Source organism: Argentina silus (assembly GCF_951799395.1).
Source record: "Argentina silus genome assembly, chromosome: 7".
Classification (NCBI taxonomy): Eukaryota; Metazoa; Chordata; class Actinopteri; order Argentiniformes; family Argentinidae; genus Argentina; species Argentina silus.
The window spans coordinates 5876275-5890415 of record NC_139661.1 but is presented as its reverse complement, the minus strand read 5'-3'; the positions used below and the strand labels follow the sequence as shown (position 1 = coordinate 5890415).

Sequence of the window (14141 nt, the reverse complement as noted above, 5' to 3'; positions counted from 1 at the left end):
TTTACTGAGTAACCCAAAACCATAAATCATAGACTATTAAGTAATTGTATGTGGATGTACTGGGTTATTATGAGGAAAATGTTGGCTCTCCTTATCTGTTTTGAATGGCTGTGGTCTCTATCTGTGGGACTAAGTGAGTCAGAGAATCTTCTCCTACTTCTAGCCTGAAGCTTCTTAAACAAACAGAGAGGTTATTCTGGCGTCTGGCAACCCATCCACCCATCAAACCCACGGGAATAAAGAATCTTGGTTGGTCTAAATCAATGATTACACTGTTACACTAACGTCAACAAATGGACATCTCCGGACCTCACTCTGGGTACTTTGATTAGTAATGAGGGGCTTCTAGTGTTGGTTAGTAATGGGGGGGGAACGTAGTGATCAGGCTGATTCCATCAACATGGCATTTCTTGTGGAAATCAGTCAAGCTGTCCGTGCTTACCCAGGCGACGGCCATGATGCCCAGGGCGAACAGGCTGGGCCCCAGCAGGTTCCACAGGCCGTGGCGGTCCAGCTGCAAGGCCATGGAGAGGGACATGGCTCCAAGCAGATACAGCACCTGGGGATAGAGAGGGCTGGGTTACCATCAAAAGTGGTGTCAGGCAAATGGGGGTGAAGTGGGACAATTTCAATTGTGCCCCAATCTTCTTAAGTTTACCATCTCCCGGAAAACAAATGGCTGTGAGCTCTGTGGAATGTCTTGAGATGTCAACTGTGATGTCATCAGTTTAGATGCAATAAGATGAATGATGGTTGGCGGTCTCCTGAACAATAGCTCCTAATTTAAATACTGTGGTTTTTAGGATGATATAAAAAGCAGAGGTCAGGGAAAAGCTGGCGCTCTTGTTCCTGTGTCCTGTTGTAAGTAGCATTGTTTTGTGATAACCGGTGGTCATCTCTCTATCTCTCTCTCTCTACTCTCTCGATTAGAACATAACATTTTTCTATTAAGTATTTGCCTTGTAATAGATGTATAATGATTAATTCTATTTGACCTTTATTGCACTAAATAAGCACAGACTCAACAATTCTTTGCACATAGTGGTAATTATATTGGAGTCAGATTATTAATATTAGATATGCTTTGCTATCAACTAAATATACCCCAAATCTCTGCCAAACATAGGGTAGGGTGCACCTCCTGATATTCCACAGACAGGGGTTCCAGGGTCATCATGTTGTGAAAGTCTCTGGATCAACAATTCCAGAAACCAACAAAAATCTGATGCATTTGTATCATCATTGGTGTACATTATATTCTGTTTTTCTGTCACTTTCGAACTGCTCTGATCTATGCAATCAACCTGAATATTCCAGAAATAAACTGTTGTTTACACATCATTAGAAGAACCATGACGGTCAAATTTACCATTAGAAGAATTCTGACTACTCTGCTGACATATAAACCATGTGGTTCTTAGTCCATGACTTTGTCTAAATATGTGCATTTTCTACACACATGTTAGAAGGTCAATATTGCAAAAGGAAAAAATAAGTTATCCAGATGCCTCTCCAAACTGCTTGGTGCAGATCACATCAGATCTTTTTACTTGTCTGCTCGGCCTAACAGTATAACATTTTACAGTATGGCTTTGTTTACCAAAACTGTGGCCCAACATTTTTATATTGTGTGTAAACAAATGATGTATACAGTAGCTATCAAAACGGGACATGCATTTGATGTTTCATTGGCTGATGGGAGTTGTAAATGCTGGGACACTCTGCACATTGCAATATCAGGAGGTACGGGTAGGGAGATGTGTAGGGTGATGGGGATTGATTTGCCTGCGGGGAAACAACCAATTGGTTCACAACAATTAAGTGCAGGCTCTGAATTGAAGGGGGAGGGTAGGCTGCACCATCAGTCAGTGGTCAGTACACTGTATATCAGTGCCAGCAGGTGCTGCTGTAACCAGTCCCTTGAACCACTACCGCTGCTATTGCTCATTCGCGTGCACACACATACACTCGCATGCACGCACGCACGCACACGCGCGTGCACAGACACACACACACACACTTCCCCTTGCCGGTTTGACATGTGTGATTTGATTAGTGGCTGCATACTGCACTGCTCAGCGAAAATTAAAGCTCTAGAGGACAGCAGATGTTGGGCTCTCTCTCTCTCTCTCTCTCTCTCTCTCTCTCTCTCTCTCTCTCTCTGTCTCTCACACACACACACACATACTTTCTCTCTCCTCTCTCTCCCCCTCTTTCTCTCTGTTCCAGGCTGGTGAGCAGCCAATGATTGACCCAGAGAGAGGGCGCACCTGTTTGTGTTTACTGTCATAGACAGCAAAATGTCAACAACCATAAAATATACTGTGACAGATTGCTGACTCCCATATATTTATGTTTTAGTCTTTGTACTTTGTACTTTGTACTTACCTCCCACGTTTCTTACAATTTTGTGATAGTGATGCAGTCATAATGAGGAGAATAAATGCGTATTTAAGAACACTGATGGTGTACATAGCAGTAACTTGAAACTAGAAACTAGAAATTGAAATAAAATTCTCCAATTCTCAAACACAAACAGTAGTACATTCAGATGCATCCATCCACCCATCCCTACTGTGCATACTGTACAAATATACATATAAACATCAACCACACACACACACACACACACACACACACACACACACACACACACACACACACACACACACACACATACACACACATATTTACACAGAGGAGAAGGCACACCTGTTTGATGACGGACTTGAGCCTCGCCATAGCAATGACTGTGACCCACACTGACATGAGGGAGCCCAGGAAATCACAGAACTGCAGGACGTCATATTCCATGATGCAGAAGACCACAATGCCTGGCTGGTCACAGGCATGGTAGAACTACACAGTAGGAAGGAACAGAGAAGGAGAGAGATTGGCTCTGACACACACTGAAATCAGTACCCCATAACAAAACCACCAGAAGTCAGAGTAATTACTTTGGATGAGATTACAACATTGAAAAGCATTTTTAATTGGACGAAATGTATTATTTATCCAAATGTCAATGTATGTACCTGAATTGCTGATCATTCCATGGAAGCATTTTTGTGTTATGTGTCATGGCTTTTATTCACAAAGAGTGTCTTTATCTTAAGTGTTCCTCTGAGGTACAGCAATACGTGGTGAATTTCACAATGCCTATAGAGAGCTTGTTTTCCTATTAAATTACTGTATAGGCCTACTGTATGTCTTTAAGTGCTAGGTTATCTAGAAAAAGAGGCTGATTCACTCTCTCAAAAGAGTAGTTTGGTTATCTGTGTCCTTTGTCATGGTCTCGTTTGTACAGGGTTTCAGCGTACCAAATGCAGACTGGCTGACAATAGCCTGTATCTTTTGAGAGCTTATCAACCTGTTATTGAATGTCTCAGGCCTCTAAGTGCAGTTCAACAAAACATGTCTTTCTGCCGGGGGTACTGTGACAAATCCAATAGACCTGAGTTAGCTTAAGGTTTGGAATGCAAGGTTGGGAATATGGTTGTGTTTTCTTGAACGAGAGGCTTAACTTCTCAAAATCCTCAGATGACTCCATATTCATGTGTAACGGAATAATAATAAAGGATGTCATGCAGTTTACATGAGGGACTGTGCATACTGCACTTTTCATGAATATTCATATAAATGAAATGTTGTCTGTCCTTGCTAGCCCAAGTAGGGCTTGTTTGGAATGTTTTATGCATAGAATAGAATAAATAATAGTTCACTGCAATTTATAGGTGCATAATTCGATTGCACACACGTTACAGTAAAGCTAATTTCCTCATTTCAATTTAGCCAATTCAAGGCAAAGAGCAGAGTAGGTATGAACTAGTATTCGATTCATAAATTGAAAACAGAAAAAAAAAGAAAACTTGAGATGTATTTGCGAGCTGATGCAATGAGTGAAACAGATAATCCTGCACTATAATAACTCTTGCATATTAGACGGAAAGAAATCCAACCAGCATGCTGAGAGATGGACATGAGGCAGATCGCGAAAGCTGACCTAATGCTAGGACCCCTGGGGGGCGGGGGGGTTGATGCCGACACTCACCGTGGAGAAGAACATGGTGAAGATGTAGACAGACGCTTCCAGGAGGTAGTGGCTGCGTATGGCTATGGCCACAGGCGGTACAAACATGAGGTTACTGAGGCACAGGAGCAGGGTGGAGAGAAGCTGGAATCCATAGGAGTACGCCTCCGAGTTATCTGTGCACCCCCAGCCATCCCAGCCTACACGAACAACACAGGGATGCACTAAATATCCGATATGAACACACATACAGTACAAGCAGTTCCTCATATTTCTTTCGCTCGGCTTTCACTCGGCTTCATAAATATATATTGGATCCAGCAGGCTTGCTGTGCTGCAGCTCAGCAGGGGTATAAGTTGCAGTTCACATAGAAACACCCCTGTGTGTTTTTACGTTGTCAGAAAACAGGGTATTTCCTTTGATGATGGCTGATAAATGACTATACTATACCCCCTACAAAATTACATGAATCCCGATTGATGGATTTTAGAAAAGAGGATTAATTAATCAAAGGTTTTTCAAAAGCCTCATAGGGAAAGTCTCTTAAAAAAACAGCTGTTTTCTATTTTTTAAAACGTCATTCAAAGACCCATATCAGTATATGCTAATGATCATACAATCTTCAGTCTTCAAAGGGCAAACTAGAGCGCAGCCCAAATTAGATATGATGTCTATGGTGAGAATATCTGGCATTGTCATGTTTCCCTTAATTAAGTAATTACTTGTTTGGCTGACACATTTATTTATCAAGTAATGGCTCATCCGACCCTGTCCTTAAATATAAGAGGCCAATACTGGACATGGAAATTCTTCAAATCTTATTGACCTGGAAATGAACCGAAACCATGTATACTGTGAATGGTTAAGATGGCAAATATGCAATTTAAGGGGTTTACTTTGAGTCTCCTTCATAAGTGCTTAAGAATCCCTGTGCAGTACAAAACTATCTCAAATATGCTGATTGAGTGATTATGAGATTTCAAATGCTGAGATCTCATAATCAATCATGTATTTAAAGGCCAATTTATGTGTTTCCACAGCTCAATGATTACCAATGATTTCTGTTTTGTGACATGATTTCTCGACAGTGATGCATTTCTCTTTTCACATAATCATCTTTTTTTCCCTTTTCTGTCTGTTTTTTTCTAATTAATTTTCACAACATGAATCTCAAAAATAAGTTTTGTCACCTGCTTTGCACTCGCAGGCGGCATAAAGGTAGTTGTTAGTGCGCAGAAGCTTGCACTGTCCATACGTCCCACAGTCGTTGATGCATGGAGTCAGATAGGAGCGTAGGTATACCTCAGCTGTAACGTTGGCGCATGGCTCGAACCTGAAAAACAAGGTCAGAGACATCATTATGTTTACATGCAAAACATCTGATATTACCCGGAATATGGCAATACTCTGAATAAGGAGTCATGCAAACACCTTTTTCTGGTTTTGTTACCCTAAATAACGTCTTAATCGGAGTAAGCATATTCCGAATAGAACATGTGGAATATTGAGCTGTTTGTCCCGATTTGAGCTGTTTGTCCCTATTTGACCTTATTCCGAATTCCCGTCTCAATTGGAGTTTTTTCCAACAGTATCTGTGCACTCTGATCAGATATTGTATGACAGATAAAACATGCCTCTAGATAAGAAAACGTCTTGACTCATGCACACCAAACTGGTTAGCGATGATTCAGCACGGATGTCTAGCTTGTAGGGCGCAATTATTTATATATTTAGGAATTGATACATTTGAAGTCCCTTGCAGAAACAGACTGGGAAGGATATTTATTCTGCATCTACACACGCAATTGTTCACGTTTCTGGTGTAACAGGTTAAATTACTGCACCATGCCGCCAGGAATGTGCCAGGCCCCCAGGGAAGGCAACTGTACGCCTTGGCAACCACCTCCACAAACCAGTGGGAAAGGTGCTGTTTAGACAAAGCCCTGCCCCAAGCGAGGTTGGCAAAGCAAACAAACAGTTGGTCCCACCTCCAGAACGACTTTGTCCTGTCCATGTACACGCACAGGACGTGTACCGGACACAAAGTGTTTAGGCACCGCTGTTCTGGTGAAGAGAACGCAGAGAGTAAAAGGGCAAGAGCTCAGTGGCTCAACTACTATAAGTAACGGGAATGACTGTAGGAACAAACACGGCGTTAGGACATATCATAACCTTAGAGTGGCCAGGAGCAAACTGAGTACATGAAGGATGAGCTGAGAGAGCATGGAGGTCACTAACATGCTTGGCTGTGGTCTAGTCGAGCAACAAAGCCATCTTCTAAGACAGCGTCTTAAAGTCCACAGTCTCCATGGGTTTCAAATTGAGCGCTCGCGAGTGCATCCAGAACCAGCAAAGTCTCATGATAGGATCCAGGCTACGGTACGTTAAAATGGCTAGACCAAAACTTTTGATATTCGTCTGTCAAAATGCAGCCATTGAATAGTGTTTTTGTCAGTCCTTCATCGCCCGGGATGTGTTTAATTGCCAAAATACTATGAAGTTGAATTCTCTTCCTCCATTTTCGGAGCTCCTAGGATCACTGTATATTTCTTGCTGCCTACTTCTGAACATCAGCTGTGATGATGCACGAGGACACAAATATGTGCAATAAGCAGTATATAGTAACTCCTATTGCAGGTAAGAAAACTGTTGGTGTGTGTGTGTGTGTGTGTGTGGGGGGGGGGGGGGGGGGGTTGACCATAGGTTGACTGACTCCGTCTCCTCTATGATAGGATGCCTTTCTCAAGAACTCCAAATCCAGTGCCAAAACATCTGTCCAAAACAGTATGATTGCTGGCCATAAAGGAGGCTTGAGCGAATCCAAGTAAACCAATTAAAAAGGGGAGCAGATGGTGAAGAGGCAGATGTACTCTAAAGTGGATGAGAGAGGCTTCACCAGATGAACCAGCAGGCGCCCCGCTTTTACAAGGAGAGGGTGTCTTCATTAGTGATAGGTGGGTGGGCATCATTGGGCTAAAGACCACAAGTTGGAATTATCAGCACAGTGGTTAATACATTGGTTAAGTGAGTATGTTGTAACCATGACAAAGTAAATGTAAACAAGTCTAGTCTAGAAAATGTTTGCCTAGAACTATATTAAAGGGGCATTGCTATTATTTGGATATTGTATTTGATCATTTATCCGACAATTCACTCGGGTCTGGAAGACCATTCCTGTCATCCCACCCATCAGCAGTTGGACTGTCATAACAGGTTGAAGGGTTAGCTGTATCTAAAGTAGCAGTGGGTACGTTGGCATCAACTCACCCGTGCTCATTAGCACAGAGGGAGCGCAGGCTGAGGTACCAGGTGCCAGTTTGTGGGTATGGGATCCTCAGTTTGGTGATGTTGGAGGTGGCATTGACAGAGAGGAGAAAGCCTGTCACTGACTCTGTATGTTACTCAGAGAGAGAGAGAGAGAGGGAAAGAGAGAGAGAATAAAGATTAATCATTAAAATGTTCTGTTTACAATATGTATTTACACAGGCCATCACCCAATATCATATACCCACACAATAGCATGTGTTTGTCTGTAAATTACAGATCCTTCTTATATTCAAATGACCAAAACTTTATGGGGTCTACATTTTTTTTTGATTTCACAAGAAGCAGAGATGTTCCAAGAATTATACCCTCTTCCATAGTCTCTCTTCTCTTCAACATACCATTATATTCCTAAAACATTATAAACATTCTATGCATGGTCATTAAGTAAATAATCTAACGATTTCTAATGTGACCAGGCTGTATAATCAACCTGCTGTTATGGGCAAAACACAAGGAAGGATAACAGCTAACAAATTATGGAACTATACCCATGTTATATTGAACGACAAGCTGCTCATACCAGATTCACAGTTCACTGTGGCATTGTCACGCAGGGGCAGAGGCATCCCATGATTTAGGCATCCAAACACAGTGATGTTCTCTCCTTTCACCGAAGACTGTGGGGGATAAGCAAACAAAGCACAGAAACACATCTTCCATCAGATACCACCTGGCATGCCATTTCCAACACAGCTTCCAGAGCTGAGAATAGAGACAGAGGGAAATGAGGTGCTGGAGGTTCACATGGCAGCACAGCGTACATTGACCCCTTGTCGCCACCATGTCATAAGTGTATGAGACTCATCAAAAAGGAAACAAGTCCTCTGTAGTCTTTAAACAGTGCTGCCCTTCTGTCTGTCTGCACATCTGAAAATAGAGATGTTCTCCCAGCAATTCCCTCACTGCATACATTATTAACAAGCCTGGTGAATAAGTAAATCCAGAGCATCAAGCAAATTATAGAGGAACTGACTTACACACACAGACACAGACACAGACACAGACACACACTCACAGACTCTGATGAAGCAGGACAGTGAATTCCTAGGTACTGAAAGTCCTTATTTCACCCCCATCCTTTCATAGGGTATAACTTTGCCCTGCACTTTACTTTTGTAATGATAGAGTGCAAAAAATATATACGATTGCTATGTATGCACGATTGGCTAGTGCTAAATGAAGGCGTATTAAAAATGTCTTGCATCACTAACCTGGAGCAAAAATCGTGTTTCTTTGTATGCCGCACACACGCACACACACGCACACACACACATTGTGTAAATATATACAGTAGCATGTGCCAAACACATAAGCCTGGTTGACGTTGTAGCAGGCCCTAATTTAAGAGGTACACTTTGCAACAATAACCTCTGATGCCTAACCAGAGCCATGGAGGCCTGCGCTCGGCTGTCATTCAAAACACTCAGTAAATTAGTAGCTAGCAGTAAGAATGTCTTGTCCCTACTCAGTATCGGAATAACCACAAGGAGGCAAGTGCAAATGAGCCTGGCAGACAAGCACATTGCAGACAGCATTCCCATCAAGCATTAAAAGCATGTTTTTTACAACTCCTAATTGAAAGCTGGCCAATGTGAAGATGAGAACAAGAGGTGGAGGCATAAATTCATAAAAACACTCCTTTGTCTTTGAATGTTAATTTGGAGTACATCACAGAGCTAGAGTTGGCTGACATTAGGTATTTGAATACAGCTGTTGAGTGTTCTGTTTTGCAGCCCATGAAATGTACCCGCTTCCAAACTGGGCACCAGAACAAGCAGGGCTGTTTTTGCTTCCCTGTGATTACAGAAGCACTGAGGGATGGAGGTGAAAAGGTAACCTCACACTGGCATGAGTAGATAGCACTCTTTATTTCATACAGTACTCAGTAGTGATCCACGGATCAGCCACGAGCACCCGCAATTGCAATCACCCCACCCGCAATCGCAATTCATCACACAATATTTTTAATATGACCACAGGGAAAACTTACTCATTAAAGTCCAGCTCATCAGGTGGTCTGTTTTGTCCATCACTTACATATGGGGGGAAATCTGCTCGTTTCTCCACTAAAATTCAGTTCACACAGCTGATATTTTTTGACTGCATAACAAAGACCACAAAACAAAAAAACTGTCTTCACCAAAAGTATTTTTTGGAAAGTAACTATTGTAAGACGAGATTGTGTAACTAGTTCCAATACTAGTCTGTACCCACAGACTGTTGTATCTGATGATACACCAACGGCGAGTCTGGCAAGAGAGACAAGTGCCAAACTGAAACTCATCTTGAACTTTTGAACAAATCACATCTCATTAGATAAGACAAATGAGACAGTAGTCTTTCCATTACAGTCCATTTGTAGGAAATATGAGGACTGGCAGTGGGGTTTTCAAGGCTCTTAAAAGTGTATTTGTGAGACTGGCTGAATATGATGAAAAGCAAGGCCTTACCATCATGCATATATGCATATGTGATTTGTAAATTCTAATGAGACATGGTTGGCAAGCATTTCAATTAAATTGGAGATTAGAGCATAGGTGTGGGAAAACCGTCTTGAATGAGCAGAAAATGCACAACAAGACATTTGAGCAAAGAGGTTGCTGTTTGCAAACAATTGCTTTGCAAACAACTGTTTGTTCATTGGCCTGCTCACTAGTACCCATTACAGAGACCACATCACTCCAGTCCTCCAAAACCTCCACTGGCTACCAGTCCAATTTAGACATTTCAACATGGCACCCTCCTACCTCTCTGACATCCTCATCCAGCACACCCATTCCCGCAGTCTCTGGTCAGCTGATGCCAACCTCCTTGTCCCCATCACCAGGACTAAACACCGGACCTGGGGGGACCAGGCTTTCTCCACTGCAGCTCCACTCCCCCACTCTTTGGGACACTCTCCCAAACCACATCAAAGAATCCAGCACGCTCTCCTCCTTCAAACGATCCCTCAAAACGCAACTATTCTTGTTCTCTCCATGAAATGTAGTGTCTTTGAGTACTGAGAGAAGCGCTATACACACTAAATGCATTATTATTATTATTATTATTCATTTGTTTACACTGCTGTTCCATTTCTAAGCTGGAAAGCTGCCTAACTAATCCTAAGTAAGCGTGTCATATTGTTACTGTATAGTGAATTTAATATAGCTATCATGGCATGTTTTATATGATGATTAACATACATGTATTTGCATTTAAAAGTTGACAAGCACATATCTTAACCATATTTCACAGGTGACCTGTACTAGGAGCATAACAGGGCATGCTACATCAGGCTTTGCGGTCATGAGACAGCATTAAACTGTCTGCTCCCCTGGGGATGGGTGAGAGATCAGGGAATTTCACCAACCCTCAACCCCCTCCTCTTGACCGTCACCCCTACTGCCTCACCTTCAGAGAGAGGGGGCTTGGTTTGCCCAGCTCCAGTCCCAGAGGCCTCATCTAATCAACATCATATGTGAGCTGACTTTTGCAACCCCAAGCCAAGGACGATATCGTTATGACAGCCATGACAGTAGGGGAGGGGGGCTGCAGTTAGCTGTGAGCCAATAAGCGTACTTCACCACCATCATGGTGAGGTCATAACTTGTCTGTGTGATAGGTGCCAATGTCCCCATAGTTCAGAGGCACTACCCTGCCTGTTCATTCACAACACAGTAGCTTGGTAGCATACTTCCACAGTGAGGAGTATAGACACACACACACACAACACACACACACACACACACACACACACACACACACACACACATACACGCACACCTGTACTGTACACACTTATTTCATCAACAGGCTTTGGCCTCGATCAATTGCACCAGGCCTCAGGCAAGAATTGAATGCATTGATTAAAGTTTAACCTTGCATTCAAACAGAAAGACAAATTAATTAAAGGTTTGAGAAGCTTTTGTACCCATTACACCATCGCAATAACCAGAAGAAAATGGTGGCTCATTCACAAACCACCTGCAGTGGATGGAAAGCGCACTTAACTGCGCTGCCAGGGAATAAGAGACATACTGCAGTGTTGTGATCATGCATATTAAATTGTTATTTATATACATATTTTAACAAAAATGGGTGCATCTTATGTAAATTTGGCTCATTAAAGAGAGCGCCCACTTAAGCAAGATCAAGAATGGTGAGAATTACAAAATGAAATGAAAAGGAAATTAAACAGTTGAGCCAATGGCATGGCTGCAAGTTGGGTAAATTAGACACTAGGAAATGACTTTGAAGTGTCCAATTATTCTAAATGAATGACCAAATTGAGTTGGGAAGTGGTGGACACTTGATTATTGATTTGTACTGCTTATTAGTCGGTGAAGAAATAGACCAGTGTCACATTTATCAACACAGTTATCAACCTGTAGGCACCACCAATTTTTAACAAAAAACCCAGTGTCTGCTGATGAAAAAGGAATGAGAGGCTGGCGCAAACAGCAACTGTGAGGGGCCCATGAGAGCTGTACATGAGTGCTCACACTGCTCCAAGTGCTTTGAATTATTGATCAAAACTGAATTCATAATACACATGTCTGAATACATAAATGACAGATTGATGTTTTAGGGTCATTGTATGTTTGGTTCATAAAATAATTATTATTTTGACTACATATTCAAACTATTATTAGTTGGATCTACTGCAGGAGCTTACTGCATTTCCTAGTCAGTTTTTCAAAAAATATCTTGTTTCAAAGGCACAATCATGGATTTATTCTCAAAGAATATGACTTGCCTAATGAAATAAAGTACAACTGTCTCACTTTATCATAACCCAAAATCTAATAATTATAATAATATTTTTTGCGGCATTGTTTCTAAACAATGTCTTTGAAAAACAACCAGCTTCAAGATATGTTTTAATAGCATAATTGTAATATGATAGACATGGACTGATAGTCCTTGCATCTAGAGCTTCGTCTGACTGATTTCCCAAACCCACCCCTATCTCTCCAATTAACTTTAAGTCGCAGGCCAGCTATTTGGATGAAAAACTAATTAAGGACACTCAATAGCCGTTTGTACAATATCACACTATATCTGAGCGAACCAGTGCATGCTAGCACCAGAGAAATGTAAAGAACGAAAAACAAACAACAAAACCGATTAGTCCCCTTTGCAATTGGCATATACTGATATGTCTTCTTCATGGTGTTACAGGACGTTTTCGCTGGTTGAGTTTCTCTGATTCACATTTCTCTGGTACTTTATCGCAGGGGCCTGCTCAGATAGCACCATCAGTTCCCGACGTGTTATCAACATTGCTCATATGGTTACAGGCTGTTCCCACCCGATCCATGCAGACAACTTTTTTCCTAGCTTTGGAGATATATTTGTGGTCTTAGATTTAGTAGCGCCAGATAAAATGTAATAGTTGCCACAAATAAACTATATTAAAAAAATGTTTATTCAAAATGTAACAATAAACTACAGCACCTTGATAACTAACTGATGGTCACCAAAAATAACGGACACTGAAACCAGCTTTTTCAATGCAGTCGTGACTATGACATTTTTTCAATCACCAACTCCTCTTCTAAGACCGTCTGGATCATAAATATACAGTACATCTAAAGCTGGTAAAAATGATCTGCAAATAGGCAAAAGGAATTTGTCAGCATCGGGTGGGAAGTGTCTGTGACCTCAGTATATGAGCGCAGAATTGATCTCATCAATTATTTTGTACAATATCATACATCCAAGAAACGTAAAGATGTTTACGTGTGGACAGTCAATATAATACATATTTTACAAATCAAGTAACATCAACTGGCAGGAAGATACAAAAAAGGAAGAATGTTAGGTGGTAGGTTGGGGTTAGCGAGTGGGCATATAACAAAGACTTTGAACACCATTGGTTCAAATTGGTTTAGGGACAATTTTGACAAAAGTGCTTTTAGTGGTTTAGTTTGCTAATTCTTGTTGCTAATGTTTGTTAATACCTTCCATTTTCTTAAATGTTCCAAACTTGCAACAAGCAATCATCTACGGGCATGTGGGGGAGGGTTCTTGGAATGAACATCCAATTAAATTGCGAGCTTGTTCTCACAGCACTCTGTCCAGGTTCAATCCAAGCCAGATAGGTAAATCTAAAACTCTCCAGACCTCCAAAGGAAATGTTTCTTGTGATATAGTATCTTACGAGTATTTTTTCTAAGCTGAGCCACAAGATTTAGGCATAGAGTAACTTTGAAAGCTGCTCTAGACCGGTTCAAAACTTTTTCAAATGGAGCTGTTTTGTCTGATGTGGCTTTAATCTTACAACAGCAGGATGATTGCTGTATAATTGCCACATCGATAAAATACACTCATTTTGCCCGTTTGAAAGTGCCATTACTTAGCACCAGTCTGATGAGTGCTTGTCCTTTCTTCTCCCCCTGCCCCCATTTATGCCTGCTCATACCGCCTCATTAGTGTCAGGTAATTGCCTTTTCCAGACCAAAGCAGGTTGACTTCTAATGACTGTCGCTTCCCATTAATGAATAAGTTGAGGAACATTTCCAGGAGGTGCAGCACACACACACACACGCACACACACACACACACACACACACACACACACACACACACACACACACACACACACACACACACACACACACACACACACACACACACACCAATCCAAGGATGACACAAGCAAACACCATATGTGGTCTTCCCCTAAAAGTCACTGTCTATGCAAGGTTGTGCTTGAACAATAGACTGATACTGGGATTAATTTCGAACCAAAATGTCAGTGAGCAGAAGGTAATGAAAGAGCCTAAAACAGCAGTTCTC

At 41.6% G+C, this 14141-nt stretch overlaps 1 protein-coding gene across 1 annotated transcript in view; it reads right to left on the bottom strand.

Annotated features, from left to right (window-relative positions):
- Window positions 1–14141, bottom strand: part of tmem8b (transmembrane protein 8B) — a gene marked incomplete at both ends in the record, with an annotated part of 46529 nt that overhangs the window by 5917 nt on the left and 26471 nt on the right. Inside the window, 6 exons of the mRNA XM_083674254.1 lie at window positions 443–559; window positions 2713–2859; window positions 4052–4230; window positions 5222–5364; window positions 7299–7422; window positions 7879–7975. Coding sequence (XP_083530380.1) covers window positions 443–559; window positions 2713–2859; window positions 4052–4230; window positions 5222–5364; window positions 7299–7422; window positions 7879–7975 — 807 coding nt within the window. The remainder of the gene's footprint in view (window positions 1–442; window positions 560–2712; window positions 2860–4051; window positions 4231–5221; window positions 5365–7298; window positions 7423–7878; window positions 7976–14141) is intronic.